The sequence below is a fragment of the Phycodurus eques genome, chromosome 16 (genome assembly GCF_024500275.1).
Source record: "Phycodurus eques isolate BA_2022a chromosome 16, UOR_Pequ_1.1, whole genome shotgun sequence".
NCBI lineage: Eukaryota > Metazoa > Chordata > Actinopteri > Syngnathiformes > Syngnathidae > Phycodurus > Phycodurus eques.
The window spans coordinates 2,648,078-2,668,442 of NC_084540.1; the positions used below are offsets into that span (position 1 = coordinate 2,648,078).

Genomic DNA, 20,365 nt, shown 5'->3' on the forward strand with positions numbered 1-20,365 from the left:
CTACTTATTTGTTTTTACTTTAAGTTACAAAAAATACCCAATAATTTAAGGAAATCAGTAACTTTAAAAAAAAAAAAAGTATTGTAATTGAATGTAATTGAATTGTAATATTGTCTAGCTACTGTACATGTGTTAAAGCACTATGTATGCTTATAGGATTACAACACTGAATAATAAATGCTAGTTATGGTAGCATGGTAGCATTTCCTATTATTACCCCCCCCCCCCCCCGTGCCTTTTTAAGCAGTGTTGGAACCTCGGACTTTCCACAAAGAAGCCCCCCTTGCCGGGTTAGCGAACTCGCTCCAACTTTTTGACCCTCGGCTCAAGATGGCGATAAAAGCGGAGATGTTTCACGCCGCTAAAGCACAGCAGCGCGTCCGTAAAGACGAGTAACGCCGTCAGAGATGAGACCCTTAAGACCTCCACGCTGCTCTCGTCTCTCTCACAGCGGGAAAACACCTGCCGCGAGAGGTCAACGCTCGACTGCCGCCTTAACTGGGTCACACACACACACACACACACACACACGCGCACACACACGCTATGAATTGTTAACTACTAACTGCCCTCTCTCGCAATCGCAAAAGCTGATTCTATACTTTTACTTTTACTCAGGCTGTATGTTAGTCTTAATGGCACAGGAAGTCAAACTTTGATTCGTTCTTGGTTGAAATCTGCGTTTTTGGAGAGACCCTCTAAAATGCTGCTTTTTAAATAGTTTAACCCTTAAAACACACACACTTTCAACTTCTAAAAAAGAAAAAAATATATATCACAGTGGAGTTCACAGGTGATTCTTTTTTTTTTTAATCATTCTTGGAGCGTGCAAAAACATTTTGTCTTTCTTTCACTAAATGAAATAATCATGTTCCAAACTGAAACACAAGATTATGAATTATTTTTTTTATTTTTTTTTTGAGTGGGGGGAGTCTCCTTTTTAGGAATAAAAAAAAATTGTGTGTAAAATGAAAAATCAGAATATGAATGTACCATTACACTCCTACTGACATAATTTTTTTTTTTTTTTTTTTTCCAATAATACAATAATTTGTCTGCTGAGAACGAATACATACAACGTTGCACCAAAAGACATTTCTGCCACGTGGGAATACAAATGCTCAAAACGACACTGACAACAACAACAAAAAATACCCCAAATGTGATCGTTTACACTTCAAGACTAACGACGCATTTTCATCCGGCGCATTTCCGTAGAGCGGCGGCGCCTCGTCGGTTCGGTTGGATTTACAGCGCTCTTGTTACACCGGCGAGTTTAAAGCTGGCAGAATCGCCCCTTAACCCCCCACCCCACCCGGCCGTCTCCTCTCTCGCCTTCACCATCGCGCGGCCTTTCAAGCGCGCCCCTGCCGGGAAAAGAGCCTCGAGGTGGTGGCCTTCCTCCTCCTCCTCCTCTTCCATCCACACATCCACCCACAAGAGTGAGGCGGTGACATTATCAGGGTGTAAACAGAGTCTAATCCTCGGGGGGGGGGTGACACGGTGTCGACCACCGCTGAGTTGCGCCAGCTTTAATGGCACAAGCTGCCCATTTGCCTCGGGTAGCACCGCCGCCACACGGGCCCGACTGCCTTTTGATTGCCGACGCGTAGATTGAAAGAGCAGATTCTCAATGGAGCCCCGCCCGTCCCGTCCCCTCGTCGCTGCTCCCTTGACGCCACTTTACTCTGCACAGCTCTCCGACATAAAGACTTAAAAAGAAGCGAGAAGGTTCTGTGACGTTTGTTTTAACGAGTCCCCTTTCCCTGCCTCCCCGGCTGGTTGGCCGTCCAGCGGCATATCTTCCTCTGCCCTCCAGAACCGGACCTCGAGGGCCGTTCTACAGCGGTGCCGCGAGATACGAGGGACCGGACTTGCGGTGCCGTGAAAACGTACTGCAAAATGCTCCATTTTTGGTCAATTCAAGCCAAAAATATCTCCACAGAGATGTGAAAGACTCGTTGCCAGATAGAGAAAATACTTGATTTCATTTGTTGCTGCTGAGGATGGCCCTACCAGTTATTCGGTTTAGGGGGCAATTACTTTTTCACACAGGCTCAGGTAACTTGGACAGAATTACAGTTTGTGTATTTAAAACAACCGAATGGCTTTGCTTTTATAGTCCACTAGCTTAGTGCTAAAAAAAAAAAAAAAAAAAAAAATGTAAAAGCAAAATGCCATAGGCATGCTAACTAACAGAATGAGTGTTATGGGGTTTTAACCCTTTAAGTCAGTGGTTCTCAAACTTTTTACACCAAGCACCACCTCAAAAAATACCTCCAAGGACCACCATCAATGAAAACTATTACAATATAGTAGCGTAGAAGATCTACGCGCTTAAAGGTGAGGCAGAGGCGTTATTCCTAAAAAGTAAGAAATGTAATATTAATGTAAGCTGCTGTAAAATTACACATAGTTAACACACAGTAAACATGTTTAAAAACAAATGTTTCAAAAAGATTCAATAAAAGCATTTCTGTCACTTGGTAGCTACAGATACAGCGCAGTTTGTATTAAGTTAAAAGAAAAAATGCGCCAATTAAGGTACTGTCATGTCGTCATGTGTGGGCAAGGATGTGCTTTTATCCGTTTATTGAATGGGACCGTCAAACACACAAATACAAAATGAGAACGGTCACTAGGAGCTGCTCTAGGCCACAACTCACACCCAGACACTCACACGCAGACAAACCATCTCCAACATTTATGGCATTTCAATTGTTTTCCATGAAGAACAATTTTGTTTGCGGGTGTGTCTTGAGATTTTTCAAACGTTATATATGTGCTTTGGCTCAATATAGGTTGCGAAGCAGTGCTCGGGGGAGGGGGGGGGATGACGCTTCGACGATCCGGGCCAGCGGTGGCGGGCTCGTTATCTGGCCGGCTTCAAATAGTCCAAAGTCGGCATGAATTTCATGAGTAATCGCTCTGCGTTCAGATAACAAATTAAGGCGGCCGGCGTGAGGGCAGCACTCAATTCCACGTTTGTCCGCGGTGAGAAGACTCTCCAAAGGGGATTCTGGGTGACTGCGATAACACCCAAGAAAAAAAGGCAGTGATATCCAAGCTCGCCTCTTTGTTTGTGTCATCCACCGGTTTCCAACGCGAACGCTCGCTCCCGTGTCGCTCAATCTCACCGTCTGCGCCGCCAAGGACGCTCGATGCGGACGTTTGGAAAGAACGCGCTGATGGTTCATCGATTGTAATTTCTTTATGAAACAGACGGAGAAATCCTTGAATGTCTGAAGTGGCTGAAAAGGACCATTTAGCCTCTGATCCTGACCTTCTTGTTGTGACATGACGGAACAACGGGGCCCGGGATGCTTGAAAGAAAGCGGCCTGGGATGAGTCTCTGGACTACGAAAAGAATGAGCAAATGTTGCGGAGGAGATGGATTGTTGGGTAAAAAGGAGAGATGAACTTTTTAAATCCAAGGAGGAGTTATTTTCAAGGAGACGTTGTCTTCATTTTTTTATGAAAGATTCTTACTTTCTCTGAAAGAGTTTTTTTTTTTTTTTTTTTACTTGACTAAAAACTAAATATATTGTTATTCTTGTTAGGAGTAAGATTTTTATTTTTTATTTTTATTTTATTTTTTTTAAATCAAGGACTCCCTTGTAATTCTAATGCCAATTCAACCTAACTACCAGTCGCAATCCTAAATGCCAGTGGAACGAAACATTTTTTGGAAATAAGATGTCATATCAGTATTATGTTATGAGCGGAAAGTCATCTTTTTTTTTTACAACAAAAAAATCTTTCTCCTAACAAGAATAACAATATATTTAGTTTTTCGTCAAGTAAAAAAACAAAACAAACAAAGCAAATTTGAATTCGGACAACGGAATAAGGACAATAAAGTTAATAAGGAAAGTAAAGCAGAATTGTAGGAAAATAAAGCCAAGATAAAGTTGTGATATTATGAAAGTCATCATATCGTACCTCCCCTGGTACGTAAGTCATATTTTAACTTCATGTGCGTAATATTACAGGTTTTATTCTAGGAAAGATGTATTTATTGTCTAAAGAATCCATGCTTTGTTGGGAAAAAAAAAAGATTTTATGCCTGCAATAATATGCAAATTGTTCTTAACTGGACTCTTGAGAGAGAACCTCCTCCCCAAAACTGTGATTTCAAACAGTCTGACAAATGTGTTGTCATTCTTTGTCCATTCTTAGAAATAAATAACAAAAGATCTAGTTTGTTGTTTAATTTCTCAGCCAGGTGGATGAGTTGGTAGCACATCTCGCCATACTTGCATGAGTACTCCAGCTTCCTCCTAAATCCCCAAAACAAGCACCATAGGTTCATTTAGGACTCTAAATTGTTCATAGGTGTTAATTAATGTGAGTGTGAATGCTTGTTTGTCGATTTGTGACAAGTGATTGGCTGGTGGGTGCACCTCTCCGCTTAGCGAAAGTCAGCTGGCGCAGGCGGCAGCCCGCCCGGAACCCTAATGAGGAAAAGTGGTACAGAAAATGTATTGATTTCCATTGAGAACTCATTTTGACACAATATGTCCCCTTTAAACTCCTAAAAATTCTCCAATTCGTAGCAGGAAATATCCGGTGACACCAGTCTTCCTGGTTAGCCTTCTCGTTGCAATACACCATTGATTTCGGAGCTTCTGGCGCACGTTAGCATCCAGTCTAGTATCGGAGGTCACACCTGACGGTCTCTCGCGGGAGATACGACTTCTTTCGAAAACAGCAAACAAACAGGCCGAGCAACAGTAAACTACGAAGAATAAATTCAAACTCCCTCTATGCGCGGACACTCTGTAATCAGATGTAATCTACTGTACCTCCCTGGCCGCGTTCCAGTCAGATAGTTTCAATTATGCTCTTGTAATGCCACTCTGCAAGGAGTCGGGAAAAGTGCTGAGGCCGGCAGTTTGCAGGTGATTTGCAAAAAAACAGCGAAGGGATTCTTTGGAGAGAAGTGGCAGAACAGGAAGCCAGCGAGCCGCCGGAGATGACAGCTCGCGCTGGCACGGACGCCGCATTCCGCATCCCGCCGCCTCCTTCCTCTTCCTCCTCCGACCGCTTCCCTCTGACAGCAGCTGTCGGGACAGCAAAGTGGCGCTGATGGTGGCCTCCCGCGGCGTGGTCATTAGTTTCCACTGCGACGACGCCATTTCTCACGTAGGTAGCTACTCAGCCAGCAAAGGCGAGGATGTGGGTGGCTGAACATGAAGGGAGGGAAGTTGGGTGGGGAGGATCGTGAACAAACAGGTCGGGAAGCCAGGGAGGCAAGCAAGCGAGTAGGTCGGCGGGCCGATGGATGGCCGCTCAACAGGTGAGCTCGTGAGGAGGATGGCGACCGAGCGGGTAGGGAAGTCAGGGAGGTAAGCAAACCAGGAAGTCACATGAGTTGGTAAGCAGTCCAAGCAGGTGTCCGGCTGGCAACCTAGCGGGGAGGATAGCAACCAAACCAGGAAAGTTAACAGGGACCATGTCAAGACAGGTAAACAGGAAGACAGGCTGATGGACATCCTGACAACAGTGAAGTTAGAGAGGCTGGAAATTAGAATGTCAAGCATATTGGTAGACAGGCTTATGGGTGTCGAGGCTGCCAGAAAGGATGGCGACCGGATAGATGGGTAAGCAGGAAGGTAAATGAATGGGGAGGCAGGCCACCAGGCAGCGAAGGAGGCAAGCTGGCCGGCAGGCCAGTTAGGAAGCCGCTTTATGAACATCCCATCAACGGTGAAGTCAGAGAGTTTGGGTGAGTAGCCAGACGAACAGGTGTGAGAGGATGGCGAGCAGGTAGATAGCTCAGCAGGACAGTAAAGCAATAGTTAGGTAGGCAACCAGGATCCGAGGTACCCAGCTGATAAATTTGCAGTCCTCTAATGAGGTTGTTGTGTTCTCTCCGTGTCCTCGTCGTTGTCGGCGAGCCGCCTGACAAGCTGCGAACGAGCCTGGAAGTTAATCTGGATGTTTGCAAACACGGTGCCTCGGCGTGATCAAACACACACGGTAGAATGCCATTCGCTCGGCGGCCTGCTAAAGGTCGACGGTGTCTTGTGTGAGCGATGAAGCAGATTCACCTGCGGCGTGGTGGTGTTAGTGGAAGGGGGGAGGGACGGGGGGTGCTCCGGTTTCTCGCCTCCCTCTGCCATCCCGACATCTGTCTGCAATGTGTCACCCCGGGCCCAACACGGCCAGTCGGGCTATTAACCTCCACGGCAGAGTTAAGACCCCTACTGGCCGACTCGCTCGCGCACAAATCCACTCCAGCCCCTCTGCCATCCTTTGTTCAGTACATTCACGCTGGCCTGGGGAGGGTGGGGGGGGGGGGGGTGGTCCTACCTGTTTATGGGCGCGGGGGGGGGTTGATCGAGTGGGACCTTGAATCAAACCGCTGTCAATGTTCACAAGGGATGTCGGTGACGACTGGAAATGGGCCATAAACGGCAAATAAATGACAGCCATCGCCATGGAGATTGTGATTATGATAATGAGAATAATAAAGGAGATCATCATCACCATCAGCGTGATAATGATGGTACTGCCATGATGAATTGGAATGAATCCGTCGCGAAGCTCATTTCTGCGATGCTTGGAAATGTATCACTGAGAGAGGCCTCAATGTCACTTGCATTCCACATGGGGATTTCCCAGGAGGCTTTTCAGTTTGCCTTCAGTGTTTGACATTTACAACTAGCTCCAGATGCTTCCTGATTAGCGCCCCCTAGAGCTGGGGTTCTTACGTGTTTTGGGTCCAGGGGAGAATTGTTTTTCAGGGACCTCCTCATCATCTTAACAGCAAATAATCATCATGACAATTCAAAAGTTGAGACCAAAAAAGTGGGAATGCCACCGTAACAAAAAGAAGGGGCTTAAATTTGAAAGATAAAGATAGAAAAGATATATTTCTTCAGGTTTCAAAGTTGTACTCTTCCAAGAAAAGTCGTATTTTTCCAAGATAAAGTTGAGTCAAAGTTGAAGAACATTTGCCTCTTGATGCCACAAGATGCTAACAGTCGAACCAGACAAAAGAAAGAAAGAAAAAAAAAAAGCAATCATTTTATTGATTCCACAAATTGCGACTATACGAGGGAACACTATATTCTTGAAAAAAATGATTCTTGTTCACAATCATATCAGTGTTTTATTGGTGTGCCAGTCCTCATACGAAGCTATGCACTTGTTTTAAGTGATGCGACGCAACCCTCTTTTTCCGAATTATTTTGCGGGCCCCCAAGTCAGGGTTTGCGGACCCCCAGTTTCAGAAGCACTGCTCTGGTGGACACATCAGCTCTCAGCGAGCAGCTGGTGCTTGAGCGGCCGTCTTAAGGTTGCCAGTTTGCCGCCCAACAAGACGCCTCCGGAGAACACTGAGCCAGGATGTTCATTGTGTACCGATGAGTGAGTGTGAAAAAAGCCAGCCTCGTTTAGTCACCTAAATGCTATAATTACAAAGGTTCTGCTAATTAGCAGCCTGCGTTGTTGTTTAGTTTTTTCCGAAGGGGGAGCTTTCACAAGCTCATAAGGTGTGTTCCTTTGACCTTCTCACACCGCCCACAATAGAGGGAGATCTAAATGCAAAGCTGAAATGATGCACAAGAGCAAATGTATTTATGGTAAAACTGTTAACAGTTTTTTGAAAGAACTAGGAAGTCGCCGTATCTTCATGGGTTCTGGAGATGCGTGGGGGGTTGGGGGGGGGGGGGGGTGCGAAAGTAGTTGTTAAGGAGAGGTGCAATCAGTTCTTTGAGCTCCTAGATTGGGGTGCGATAAGTTGGTAGGCGAATCTATAGACAGGGCGGTGTATTCAGTGGTTGAATGAACATGACATTATGGGGGCTGTTATGCAAACGAGTGGATTTGTCCCAATAATAGGGTCCAAAACAGGTGGTGCCGACAATCTTAATTAATGCAAGTGTTCAATATTTACGACCAAACCTCTTCGTGTGTGGCGAAAGCCGACTTATTGAGTTATGACGATGTAAACTGTGACTAGAAACAGAATGTAATCAATCTGAAAGCGCCCCAACTGAGGAACAAGAAAGGGGGCCAAAAATTAAAAACAAAAACATGTCCTACTTGATGTTGTTTATTTTCTTTTCTTTTCTTGTATTTCTTATTGTTGTTCATAATAAAAGTGGGTTTCCCAGTCAGCAAGTCTTTTTATCCACCCTTTGGCAACTCTGTAAACTTTGCGCATACCCGGAACTGCGATTTGTTGATTTTTTTCATTTTTTTTTTTCATATTTAATTTCTACATGAGAATGCGGTCCACATGTTGGGCGAACTGCAGTGTTCTGTCAGTGGTGTGGTGCATTCGGTTGTCCCGTAAAGTGGAATGGGTGACCAGTGAACTTTGAAATCGCTTGTTTGACAAACGAGTAAACAAAATGAATAAATAAAATGGAGATAAATGCATTATTCATTCTTTCATCTTCTGTACCGCTTATCCTCACAGCCGTGCCGGAGCCTATCCCAGCTGACTCTGGGCGAGAGGCGGGGTACACCCTGAACTGGTTGCCAGCCAATCGCAGGGCACATATAAGCAACCATTCCCACCTACGGGCAATTTAGAGTCCTCCTACCACGCATGTTTTTTGGGATGTGGGAGGAAACCGGAGTACTCGGAGAAAACCCACGCAGGCACGGGGAGAACATGCAAACTCTCTACAGGGGAGGCCAGATTTCCTCTGAAAGCAAGCCCACCTGAACGCCGGCTGACATCCATCAGCGGTGTCACGGTGGGGAATGAGCGGGATTTGTCAGCCGCGGCGGACACGTCGTTTATATAGAAATGTCAGAATGGCATTCGCATAATGATGGAAACAACAACGCTTCGGGCTCAGGGTCCCCTCGCGTGCCAACGACGCCGCTAATGTGTCTCGGCTCTGGCCGCGTCGAGCCGCTGTGGGATCTATATCCACGGCTTTTTGTCACCGCCTTCAATCTTCCGCGTAGCTCAAGAGCTAAGTGCGAGAGATTAATATGCGGATTTGTGACGCACAACCTCCACGACATTATAACTCATCGGCTGTTTATCGCCGCGGCTTTCTCGTCGGATTGAAAAATGACTGACGCTGGAAGGCAGTGCTTCTCGAACTAAGGTTTCCAACCCCCTGGGGTCTGCGAGGAGACTTATCTTTGAGCTTCCGCAAAATCATTTGCGAAAATGATTGTCGTATCATTTAAAAAAAAAAAAAAAAAAAAAGAAAGTCCAGACCTACGTATGTAGCACCCAGCCCCAGCTATTCTGAGCTATTCTTGCCTATATTAGTCATTCAAACTGCTCTAAGTGCTAGAGGACTCTGCATCCTTTTGTACCATTGTCAAAAAAATAATAATAATAAATTGCACCAGCATAACTAGCAACCCTTTATTGCTCAGTGACTGTTTGTCTCCAAAGTGTTCTCGGTCAATTGACTGTCTGTTGTCGTACTCCAGCGGCTCCGACTACCGGAGACAAATTCCTTGTCGTTTTTTCGACACACTTGGCAAAATCAAAATTCTAATTCTATTTGTGTTTTTATTGCGTTCGCTCTGAAACGCCCTAAAATGCCACAAGATGGCACAAAATCCCAGTCCAAATAGGAAAATGATACTTTGGTGTCAAAGAAAGCGTGTTGAAGTGATCCATCTTGATCAAGAGACAAGCTTTGTGTGCTGGGGAGGAGCTAAGTTTAGCCTGGGTTGTTAGTGGAAGATGTGACGGCAGTCTGTTTTGCTAAATCAATACAATATACATCACAATGCAAAAGCTAAATCTGTAATACATTTATTTTTAAGGGTAATCATGTGAGATGACGATAAAATGATTTATTTAAATTTAACTGTTTTGGGATCGTCTACAATTGAAACTATTCATAATTAATGAACAAATATATTTAGGTGCGTCAATTACTCGCAGTTTTTCGCTATTTGCCTCTCCCGCAAATGCGGGGGATTACTGTAGTCCCATTTTTTTGGGGGGGGAGAATAAAAGCATCTTTTCCAGAATCAAAGGCAAATATTGTATGAATAAAGTTGAATGTTTGAAATTTACTTGTTCAAATATGACTTTCTTCGCTCATTTAACTTGGACTTTCTCTTGGGAAAATCCATCCAAATTTGTCGCAAGATTACGACTCTCTATCCTGACGAAGTATTCTCATAAGATAAGAACTTTTTTTTTTCTCTAAATAAATGTGAATTTGTGATTGTAACATGACGACGTTTTTCACTCAAATGTTTATTTTATTTATTTTTTTTTTTTATCGTTCTTAGGACCCTCTCCTGGCAAAGGTCGCCTTCGTTCTTACAAACATCACGACTGTTGTCTTTAAAAAGTGAAACTTTATTCTTATAAAATGTACAACTATTAAGCACGATGGCTATTGAGCGCGTTTTCCTGTTTTTGCTTATTCCACCAACCCCACCCCCCCCCCCAGCAGACGGACGACGTGACGCAAACGGACGCCTCGCAGCACTCGGACTCGTCGGAGAAGCAGCAGCCAAAACGGTTACACGTGTCCAACATTCCCTTCCGCTTCCGGGACCCCGACCTTAGGCAGATGTTTGGGGTAAGTGCAGGAAAGGAACTCGGAGCATCGCACTGACCGAGACGAACTGACACGACGGACGACCACGACGCCCCAGAGTCAAAGTCAATTAGCCGCCGAGATGAATCTTAATTTCGATTGTATTTTCCTGATTAAAATGCAATATTTTAAGATGCCAGGCTTAGCAGCATGTCTTAAACGAAAACAGTTAAACGAAACCTTCCGCAAAGAAATAGCTCTCTCAAGTTTTCTAACAAAAATGAAGTTTTCCGAAATGTCCTTATAACTGAAAAAATAAAATTGGGAAAAAATAAATAACGAAATAAATAAATAACATTTTACCCAGTTTTAAATTGATTTCGTCAGAATGAAAATAAATAAATAAATAAGGTCGACATGCGTCAAAATGGCGAATATCGGCACCGATAATCGGCGCGGTCGATCATCGGTCTGTCCCTAACGAAAATGTTTCGAGCCACGAAGGCTTACCTTGGACGGTCACGCCCGATTAGAGATGAGAGTAAAAGCGAATTGACTCCAACTTTATCATGAGAGAAACTACAAAAAGAGAAAGAAGAGTCCGCCTGCCTGCTTGTGCAGGTTTCATTTCACATCTGAGCAGCTCCGCGTCCGTCTGTCTGGCCGCTAATGAGGCAAACCATCTTATGCCTGGATAAACGGCGTCATACGAATAGAACGGTAACATCTGACGGCTCCAAATGGAGCCAAAAATGGACGTTTAAGCGGCGAGAGCTAATTGGACTTTTAGTGGCCAGATGCGCCGGAGAAGACGGCGTCGGGCCGAGGCCGAGGCCCTGTCTGCGGTTTTTACTGTAAATGGTCGACAACCTGGCCGCTCTCTCTTGCGTCGCCTTTATTGTTTCTCGAAACCAAATGGCTTCCATAATTAGCCGGGAGACTTTTTGTGTGCCATTGCTGCAAAATTGATTAGTGCCCACCTCCAAAAATGCTACATTTGCTCACAAAAATGCTACATTAGGCCGATGGAAATGTTATATTTCCCCACAAAGTGCCAGATTTATTTATACAGTAGACGACAAAAAAGTTATATTTTGGCATATATATATATATATATATATATATATATATATATTGTCGCAAGGATGGTAGTTTCCCTACAGAAATGCAATATTTTGCCATTAGGATAAGATTTGCTCACAAAAAGGCAAAATTGGGCTATGGAAAATTTGTCTTTTGAAAAAAATAATAATAATTACCTCAACATGCTACATTTGGTCACCAAAAGGTGACATTAAGGTGACAAAAAACACATTTTACAACAACATGTTTTTGAAAATTTTGCTTTGAAAGGCTATATTTGGTCACATTAGGACACAAAAACATATTTTACTTTAAAAAGCTAGACTTGCTCACAAAAAGGTTACATGAGGACAAAAAAAACAAAACATTTCGGCTTAACAGTCTGCATTGAATCCCCAAAAGGTTACATTAGGCCACAAAAAAAAACGTCTTACCTTAAAATGCTATATTTGTTCACCAAAAGTCAACATCAGGAGAGAAAAAAAAACATTTTGCCTTGAAATGCTATATATATATATATATATATATATATATATATATATATATATATATATATATATATATATATATATATATATATATATATATATATATATATCAGTGGGTACGGAAAGTATTCAGACCCCCTTAAATGTTTCACTCTTTGTTATATTGGAGCCATTTGCTAAAATCATTGAAGTTCATTTTTTTCCACACACAGCACCCTATATTGACATAAAAAAACAAAATTAATTGTTGAAACTTTTTCAGACTTATTAATTTTCAGGTCTTTCCAGAGATGCTCAATTGGGTTTGAGTCAGGGCTCTGGCTGGGCCATTCATTTATATATATATATATATATATATATATATATATATATATATATATATTACATTATGTTAATAACAATAATTTTACCTCAAAAACCTATACTTGGCCACGAAAATATCATATTATACCACAAAAAAAACATTATATTTTCCCTTGGGGGGGGAAATATATATATATATATATATAAATAAAAGTATTTTACTTTGAAAAACTAATTTAATCTCATCTCATTTGGTTGACAGAACAAAAAGTCAAATTAGGACACAAATATATTTGATCTTAAATAGGTATATTTGGTTACCAAAAGCTTACATTAGCCCACAATAGCAAAAAACACGACATTTTGCTTTGAAATGCTACATTGTATTTGGTCACAAAATAGTTTATTTCGATTACGATCACAGCGATCAAAACGTCGTTGACAAAAGTGAGAGGGAATATCATTTTCATACTACTGAACGTGTTTATCCAACTGTCACCATTAAAATGTCATCTGTTGTGCCGGCTCCGCGATAAAGCTGTCTGCGCTGTGTTTTTAAAGTTGACACCACAGCGTATGAAGCCTAACCTATAATCTAACGACTATGACAATTGTCAATTGTCCAGAGTCACTGCTTCTAAATAAATAAACCTGACCGAGTGATTTAATTAAAGCAGAGGACACAGGAGGAATAAAGATTTTGTTCACATTATTCTTTTATTTATGATTTTTTTTTTTTTTTTTTTTTTTGAAGGATGGCAATGTTTTTATGTCATGTATTATTCCCTTAATTATGCATCTCTTTCGTTCTCCATAAGCCCATTAGGTACACATCTAATTATATTTAACCAACAGAAAATTGCCTTGGCTTTTGTTTAAGTGTTCTCTGAAGAATCGTAGGAGTTACAAGGCTCTCACCGCAAAGTGCACAGCGTAGTTTGTTCAGAAATGAAGTTGAGTGAAATTGAGTTTGGAATTCAACTGTGGAAAAGAAAAGAAAAGAAAAACGTTTTATTACCGCTCCAATATTTGTTGTGACTGCACAAAGATTGTATGACTTGCGACTTGCTTAAACCAGGGGATACATATTTTGTTTAGTCAAAGGCTACATTCGGCCACCAGTTTTTGTTACGAAAAAGCTACATTTGTCTGTATAAATAGCCGCCGACGTGGCCGCTCTCTCGCTTGTCACATCACCTTTGCTGTTTCCGGAATCCGAATGGCCTCGAAATAGCGCAGAGGCTTTTTTTTTTTTTTTTGCCTCAAAATGAATGGCTGGCCACCTGGCCCAGCACATGTGGCTCCTCCCTCTTCCTCTCGTTCCCAGATTGATGGGCCCCGGCGGGGCGCGCTCCGCCTTGTGACACAGCCGCCACAAAAGGCCTTTCGGTGGCTCGGGAAGCCGACCAAGCCGCAAACCAACGAACCGCGATGGGGAGCTGAAATCTTTTCCCCCGATTTTCATCTCAAAAGAATGTTCACACAACGTTGCCTCTTTTTTGCAATACCACATCTTTTCTTCTTCCAAAAAAATGTTTAATCCAAATATTTAGATCATTAAAAACGACTTTAATCTCACACTATTATTTTTTAAATAATTCTTTTTCATCACAAATTTTCTTTTTCAAAGTAGCCATTCCCTGAAAAATGTATTGAATGTTGTCTCATCTCTTTTTCCAATGTGTCTCCCCCTAAGAAAAAAAAAATACAATTTTATGATACAGGATCACAATTTTTACCCCTCAAAATCTGATTTCAGTCTTGATAAGACCTTTTTGGGGAAGAAAATATTACATTTGTACTTTCATTTTTCTATCATAATTTTACTGTACTTTGATTTTGTCTGATTAGATCATTTTTCTACCTGATTTTTGATTTTTTATGACAATGTTCTTTTCTTTTTTTGCAAACGGTTAAGGTTAGGGTTCGATTTCTTTTTGGCAAAGCATTCAAAGCCACGGCCCAATGCGGGTTCATCCGCAGTTCGGCATTGGTGGAAACCTCACAGTGTTTAGAACAGGGATTCTCAAACTGGTTCCAGCCAGGGCCTCCTTACAGTGGAGACATTTTTTCCAAGAACACCCTCATAATTCTACCACCAACGAAACACCTCTTTTCTCGGAAAAAAAAAAACAAACAAACAAAAAAACTGGCCCAGCAAGTAAAATCAGAGCTGGAATAATAACAATAAATTGCTGTTTTCCCCCTTTGTTTCATTGCAAAGCAATACGATCAATCAACTTTTATGAAACAGACTCGTAGTCCATTAGAAAACTCATACAGTATGGTACATAATAAGACATAAAAAAAAAAGTACATTGGGAAAATCTTTATATTCAAGGACCATAATCAGTTTTTACTCGATTGCCTTACAAGAAATTTCACTTGCGCTGTCCAGTATGCAGGTACAGTGGGTACAAAAGTATTCAGACCCCCTTAAATGTTTCACTCTTTGTTATATTGCAGCCGTTTGCTAAAATCATTTAAGTTCATTTTTTTCCCGCATTAATGTACACACAGGCTACATTAGACCACACCAAAAAAATCTATTTGGCGACAAAATGCACGATGAGGTACTGTATTATGGTTGACCACAAAAAGTTGTATTTTGGCACCAGTTCAAATCAAATGTTTATTTTCCGCTTGTCTCATTTTTCAAAGACTCATTTGCATATTTCTATCAATATTGGCACGAGCAGTAGTCGATGTTTATTCACCCAAAATTCCCGAGACGTCTGATATGTGGGTGGGCGCGGATGTGAGCCAGTCCCGTGTGGAAATCCAACAAGACGACTTCCTGTGCGGGTAATTAATGGATGCCACACGCTTACTAGGCTCAATTCAAACAATGAGCGTCTGTTAGCGTCGCGTGGCGAGCGACGGTGGGGGTTGGCGTTGAGGGGGTCGTTCTGACACACAAACGCCCGCAGATGCGTATATGATGGAGCTGAGCGCCACACAATGTCCGCGTAGATGCCAGCGCAATATAAACACTGCAGGATCATTTCAGAGGAGCCAAATGACGGAATTTTGCTCTTCCACAACCTTTCTTGTGTCCTCAACTGTGAAAAGTAGCGCTTTACCCGACTCGAATCTAATCTGAATATTTTCTCAGCGATATACAATTTGAATCTCACACATTTATTTTGTTTGAAAGAAGATAACTTAAATATTGTAATATTTCGACTGCTATTAAAAAAAAAAATCTACTCCCAAATTATGATTTTATTATCATATCTTTGAAAACATTTTTTCTGGAACAATGATTTTAATCTTGTAATATTAAAAAAAATTAAGAAAAGAACACTACTTTATTTGCCTATTATTTTAATTCCATATTACACATCTATATTAAACAAATACAACTATCTTTATCTCGAAAAAAATCAGCCTTATTTTTCTCTAAATATAATATCACTTTTTATCTCTTATTATTATTATTATCTTATTATTATCTTTTTTTCTCGAAACATGTTTAATCTCATTTATATGTTCTTAAAAAAACACTTTAATCTCTTAATATTATGACATTTCTCACTAAGAAAAATACAATTTTAAACTCATATTATTCCCCAATTTGAAAGATAACATTGTCATAATGCTGCGCCTTTACAAAATACTATTTAATCTCATGTTCTGCCTTTTCCCCACAAAATACTATTTAATCTCATGTTCTGCCTTTTCCCCACAAAATACATCTCTAATCTCATATTACATCTTTTTATAAATATAGATTGCCCAAAATTTTTATAAATATAGATTCCCCAAAAATTGAATTTCCTTAAAAAAAACGAACAAATTTCATGTTACACCTTCCCCCCCAAAGAAAATTACAGTTTAAATCTCATAATGCTCTGCCTTAAAAAAAAAAAAAAGAAAAAAAAGAAAACATTTTTTTTTTTTTTTATATGAGTTCACCAATTTGAACCCGGAACTGTGAGGCAGATGTGCAAACTAGTCGTCCGCCCACATGAAGATATGTCCATGATAATGACTATTTTTTCCTTGTTATTCACCATTTCTGGAAATGATTCACTGCCACCCTCAACTGTACGCATGCCTAAATGTCCAGAACACATACAGAAACACACTTGAAAGGCTCTGCGACTTCAACGATCCTTTTGCGTCTCTGATACAAAATCTCCATGTGCTGCAACGTCGGGGACGCCGAGTGTTTGACGTGCGTAATTACTTTGAAGCAAGTAACTCAGTGGGCCGCAGACAGCAATTAAAAGTCACTCTCACTCCGCTCATTATAGCAACTCTCACTTTACTTTCATTCGTCTCCTCTTTAAGCATGTGAGGCCGGCGGAGGAGAGGGCGCCCAAACAAAGAGGATGAAGAATAGCGGGTAGCAGGGGGGGGGGCTACATGATAGCGGCGCAAAGGTAGCGGCCGCTTCACAAGTCCAAGGTCTGCCGCGGGCACAGAAGAATGAAAAGAACGCTTCATCCTTTTCTCCTTCTCCTCGACTCGACAAGCAAAAATGCTGCAGTGCGGGTGAACTCTACAAAGTGACGACACACGCGACTCGACTTGACTCGAGTCCGACTTACAGGGGGAATGTTTCCGTGTGAAAAACGTAATGGAGGTGCAAAGGTGTGATAAATAGTCACAGAGAACACTGTGCAGCTTCAACAACATAGCAGTAGGACCAATACAATGCTAGCATTAGCAGCATAACCAAGCAGACGTTAGCCACGGCTGCTACATTGGTAGCGTGACCTATTTGTAAGAGAGTGTTACCATAACACTGTGGGATCTATTTTCGTAGTCGGCGCAACTGTGGCGTATTCTGAAGGCTTACAATGGTCAAAAACCGACTGCCATTTGGAACTGTTCGCCTGAACCCTTCCGCATTTTAATGTTCAACCCGCCTCCTAACTACTCTCCCTTTTTCTCTTTCGCAGCAATTTGGAAAGATCTTAGACGTGGAGATTATCTTTAACGAGCGAGGGTCCAAGGTGAGTCCTGCGCAACGCCAGCTACTTCACGACCTCGTTTTAAACTCACGCGTGTTTATTACCGTCAACGCCAACACTCGCGCAGGAAGGCCAGTGGCTGTTGTTTCGCTTGCTTTAGACATTGCCCACAAAAAATGGACATTGTCACAAAATGTTTGCTTATGATGGAAATTATGGAAATTCCCCAAAACATTCCACCAATGCTATTCTTTGACGCAAAATAATTTTATATTTTGTCCACAAAACAATATATTGTTGGCCACAAAAAGGTTGATTTTGGCAACAAGCAAACAAACAAAAAAAAACAAAGAGTCATAATGATATACAGTATTCGGTCAGGAAATTGGTAGTTTCATATCGATATGATCATTTTTGTCATTGAAACATGAACATTTGGCATTTGAAATATTGAGTTTTGCGTTGAACGACTATATTTGGTCACAAAGAGTCTCCAAAAGTTGTTGTTTTTTTTTGACACAAATGTTCTACTTTACCCCAGAGATGAAAGAGTTTGGCTAGGAAAGTGGTCATTTCCCACAGAATTGCCACATTTTTGCCAGTAAAACATACATGCTCACACAAACGCTACATTTGGCTTCGGAAATGTTATATTTTGCCTTAAACAAATATCACGTTCCATTAGTTGGACATTATGGAACAATGCCATACTTTGCCACGTTTGGACAGGAAAGTGGTAGTATCCCACGGAAATGCAACATTTTGCCATTGAAACACGATATTTGCTCACGAAAAGGGCCCATCTGTAAAAACCTTACATTTTGCTGCAAAATGCTAGTTTTCTTCAAAAAAAAATTTTTTTCTCAAACAAATGCAAATTCCATTGGAAATCCAAAAGTTTGTCCCTAAAATGTAAACACAGAAGTGTTAATTTGGTTGTTCTGCCTCAAACCCTCAATTATGCCACTAAAACACGATTTGGATAGAAAATGTGGCATTTGTATTTTCCCGGCTGCATTTGCACCTTTGCAAACATTCACAACTGCGATTCAGTATTATTTATCTTTTTATCTTGTCTTATTTTATCTTATTTTCTTATTCTTATTATATTTCACATATCTCTCAAAGATTGATTCAAATTTCTCAAAGACTTATTGGGCTAATCAGGGACCTTGGGGATCAAATTTCATGCCATATCATGCGTGTTGGTAGGACAATTGAATCCTTGAAAAATGTATGTACACTCGGCCACAAAAAAATATTGTCGCTGACTCGCTACAGGTCACTTTCCCATGTCAATGTATTATTTTTTTCCATTAAAATGTTTTATTTGCTTCCAAAAGATGTCATTAGAACACTAAAATAGTACATTTCAAATAGCTTTCCATACTCTTCACCGTCTTGTCACTGTCCCAATACTTTTGTCCCTTAACCGTACGAACATTTTCCATTCTTTGGGGAACGCGAACCCTTGCATTCCGGGCTCGATCCTGTCCCAGCGAAAAGACGGAGTGTGAGCATCAACCTGTCAAAACGCATATTTTATTTATTTATTTATGTTTATTTATTTATTTATTTTTATTTATTTATTTTTTATCACCGGTGCCCTACAAAGCACATTACCCAGCATGCCTCGCTCGCTTATATAACGAACCGAGCGGGACATTAATAAACAATCTATTTCCTATGAAGCCATTTGCATTCAATATGTTTGTCAGCTTTGAAAAATGGACGCTATGCTCGGTCCTGTTGTAAGCTAATTATTCCTTTGTGTGTGTGTGTGTGTGTGTGTGTTGGTGTGTGAAAGGGGGAAAAAGATGGAGGGGATAACAGCAGTCGGTGGATGTCCAAAGGATTAATTCTGCCCTCAATTCCTTTTTTGAATTCATTTCTTTATCTCCCCCCCCCCCCAACCCTCCAACCCCAAGGACAGGCCCACATTATTTGTGCTCGATGGTAGTGATGGCGGATCTGGCCAACTGGTAGCAGATTGTTCCTTTCGCCGTTTCTCACATGTATTACGTTCTTCATAAAATATCAGCCAACATGAGATTGGATGTATTACAATACAATACAGTGTATACTGGGTGGGCCAAAAGTAGGGACTGTGTGTCTGTGTGTGTGTGCGTGTGGATATATATATATATATATATATATATATATATTCCACACAAGCCACAATTCATGATTTAACAAGACATTTAATTACCGTCATTTCTCGTGCATAATGCGCACCTATGCATAATACGCACCCCCAAAGTTGACCTCAAAATTATGGAAAACCCTTCTACCTTTGTATAATGCATTTTTACAATGCATGATTTTGCTTGCCGGCACGGTGGGCGACTGGTTAGCACATCTGCCTCACAGTTCCGAGGACCAGTGTTCAAATCCTGGCCCCGCCTGTGTGGAGTCTGCATGTTATCTCCATGCCTGCGTGAGTTTTCTCCAGGTAGTCCGGTTTCTTCCCACATCCCAAAAACATGCGCGGTAGCTTGATTGAACACTCTAAATGGCCCGTAGGTGTGAATGTGAGTGTGAATGGTTGTTTGTTTATGTGTGCTCTGTGATTGGCTGGTAAAAGCATAGGTTAGCGTGCCGACTAGAATTCTTGATCAATTCTGCCCCTGAAGCCAGTTTCACTGAGCAACATGCAATGTCTATCATAAATAGATTTACAAGTGCCAAAAAGCCATGCACAGGAAGACACAGGAAGCCAAATTTTGGGGGGAAATTTTGGTGCAGATTTGAACAAGAATCATGGAAGTTGCACCTGATTTGCTTTCACCCAAAGTCGACTGGGATAGGCGTGATAAGATAAGCGGTTCAGAAAATGGCTGGATGGTTGTCGATCATGAGTAGACACCAACAAAGTCTCAAGAAGCCATGCCTGGAAAGATACAGGAAGTCTTCCATTCTGCTTTAAATGACTGGAATATTTTTTTAAATTCCCATGAAGCCATGCCTAGGAAGACATAGCAAGTCTGCCATTTTGGTTTGAAAGAGACATTTTAGGGTAATTTCAGACATTTTCTTCCAAAATGTACTTTTATTCCGATCGCTACCAACTTTGAAGCATGAA

The 20,365-nt window shown here is 41.4% G+C and overlaps 1 protein-coding gene across 10 annotated transcripts in view; it reads left to right on the plus strand.

Moving 5' to 3' along the window:
- The window catches only part of LOC133415199 (RNA binding protein fox-1 homolog 3-like), a 354,983-nt gene that overhangs the window by 307,691 nt on the left and 26,927 nt on the right, over positions 1–20,365 (plus strand). For 9 of the 10 annotated variants that reach the window (XM_061701078.1, XM_061701071.1, XM_061701070.1 and 6 more), the window contains 2 exons: positions 10,398–10,529; positions 17,272–17,325. In XM_061701078.1, the coding sequence (XP_061557062.1) occupies positions 10,398–10,529; positions 17,272–17,325 (186 nt within the window). The remainder of the gene's footprint in view (positions 1–10,397; positions 10,530–17,271; positions 17,326–20,365) is intronic. The other variant, XM_061701075.1, reaches the window with a different exon arrangement.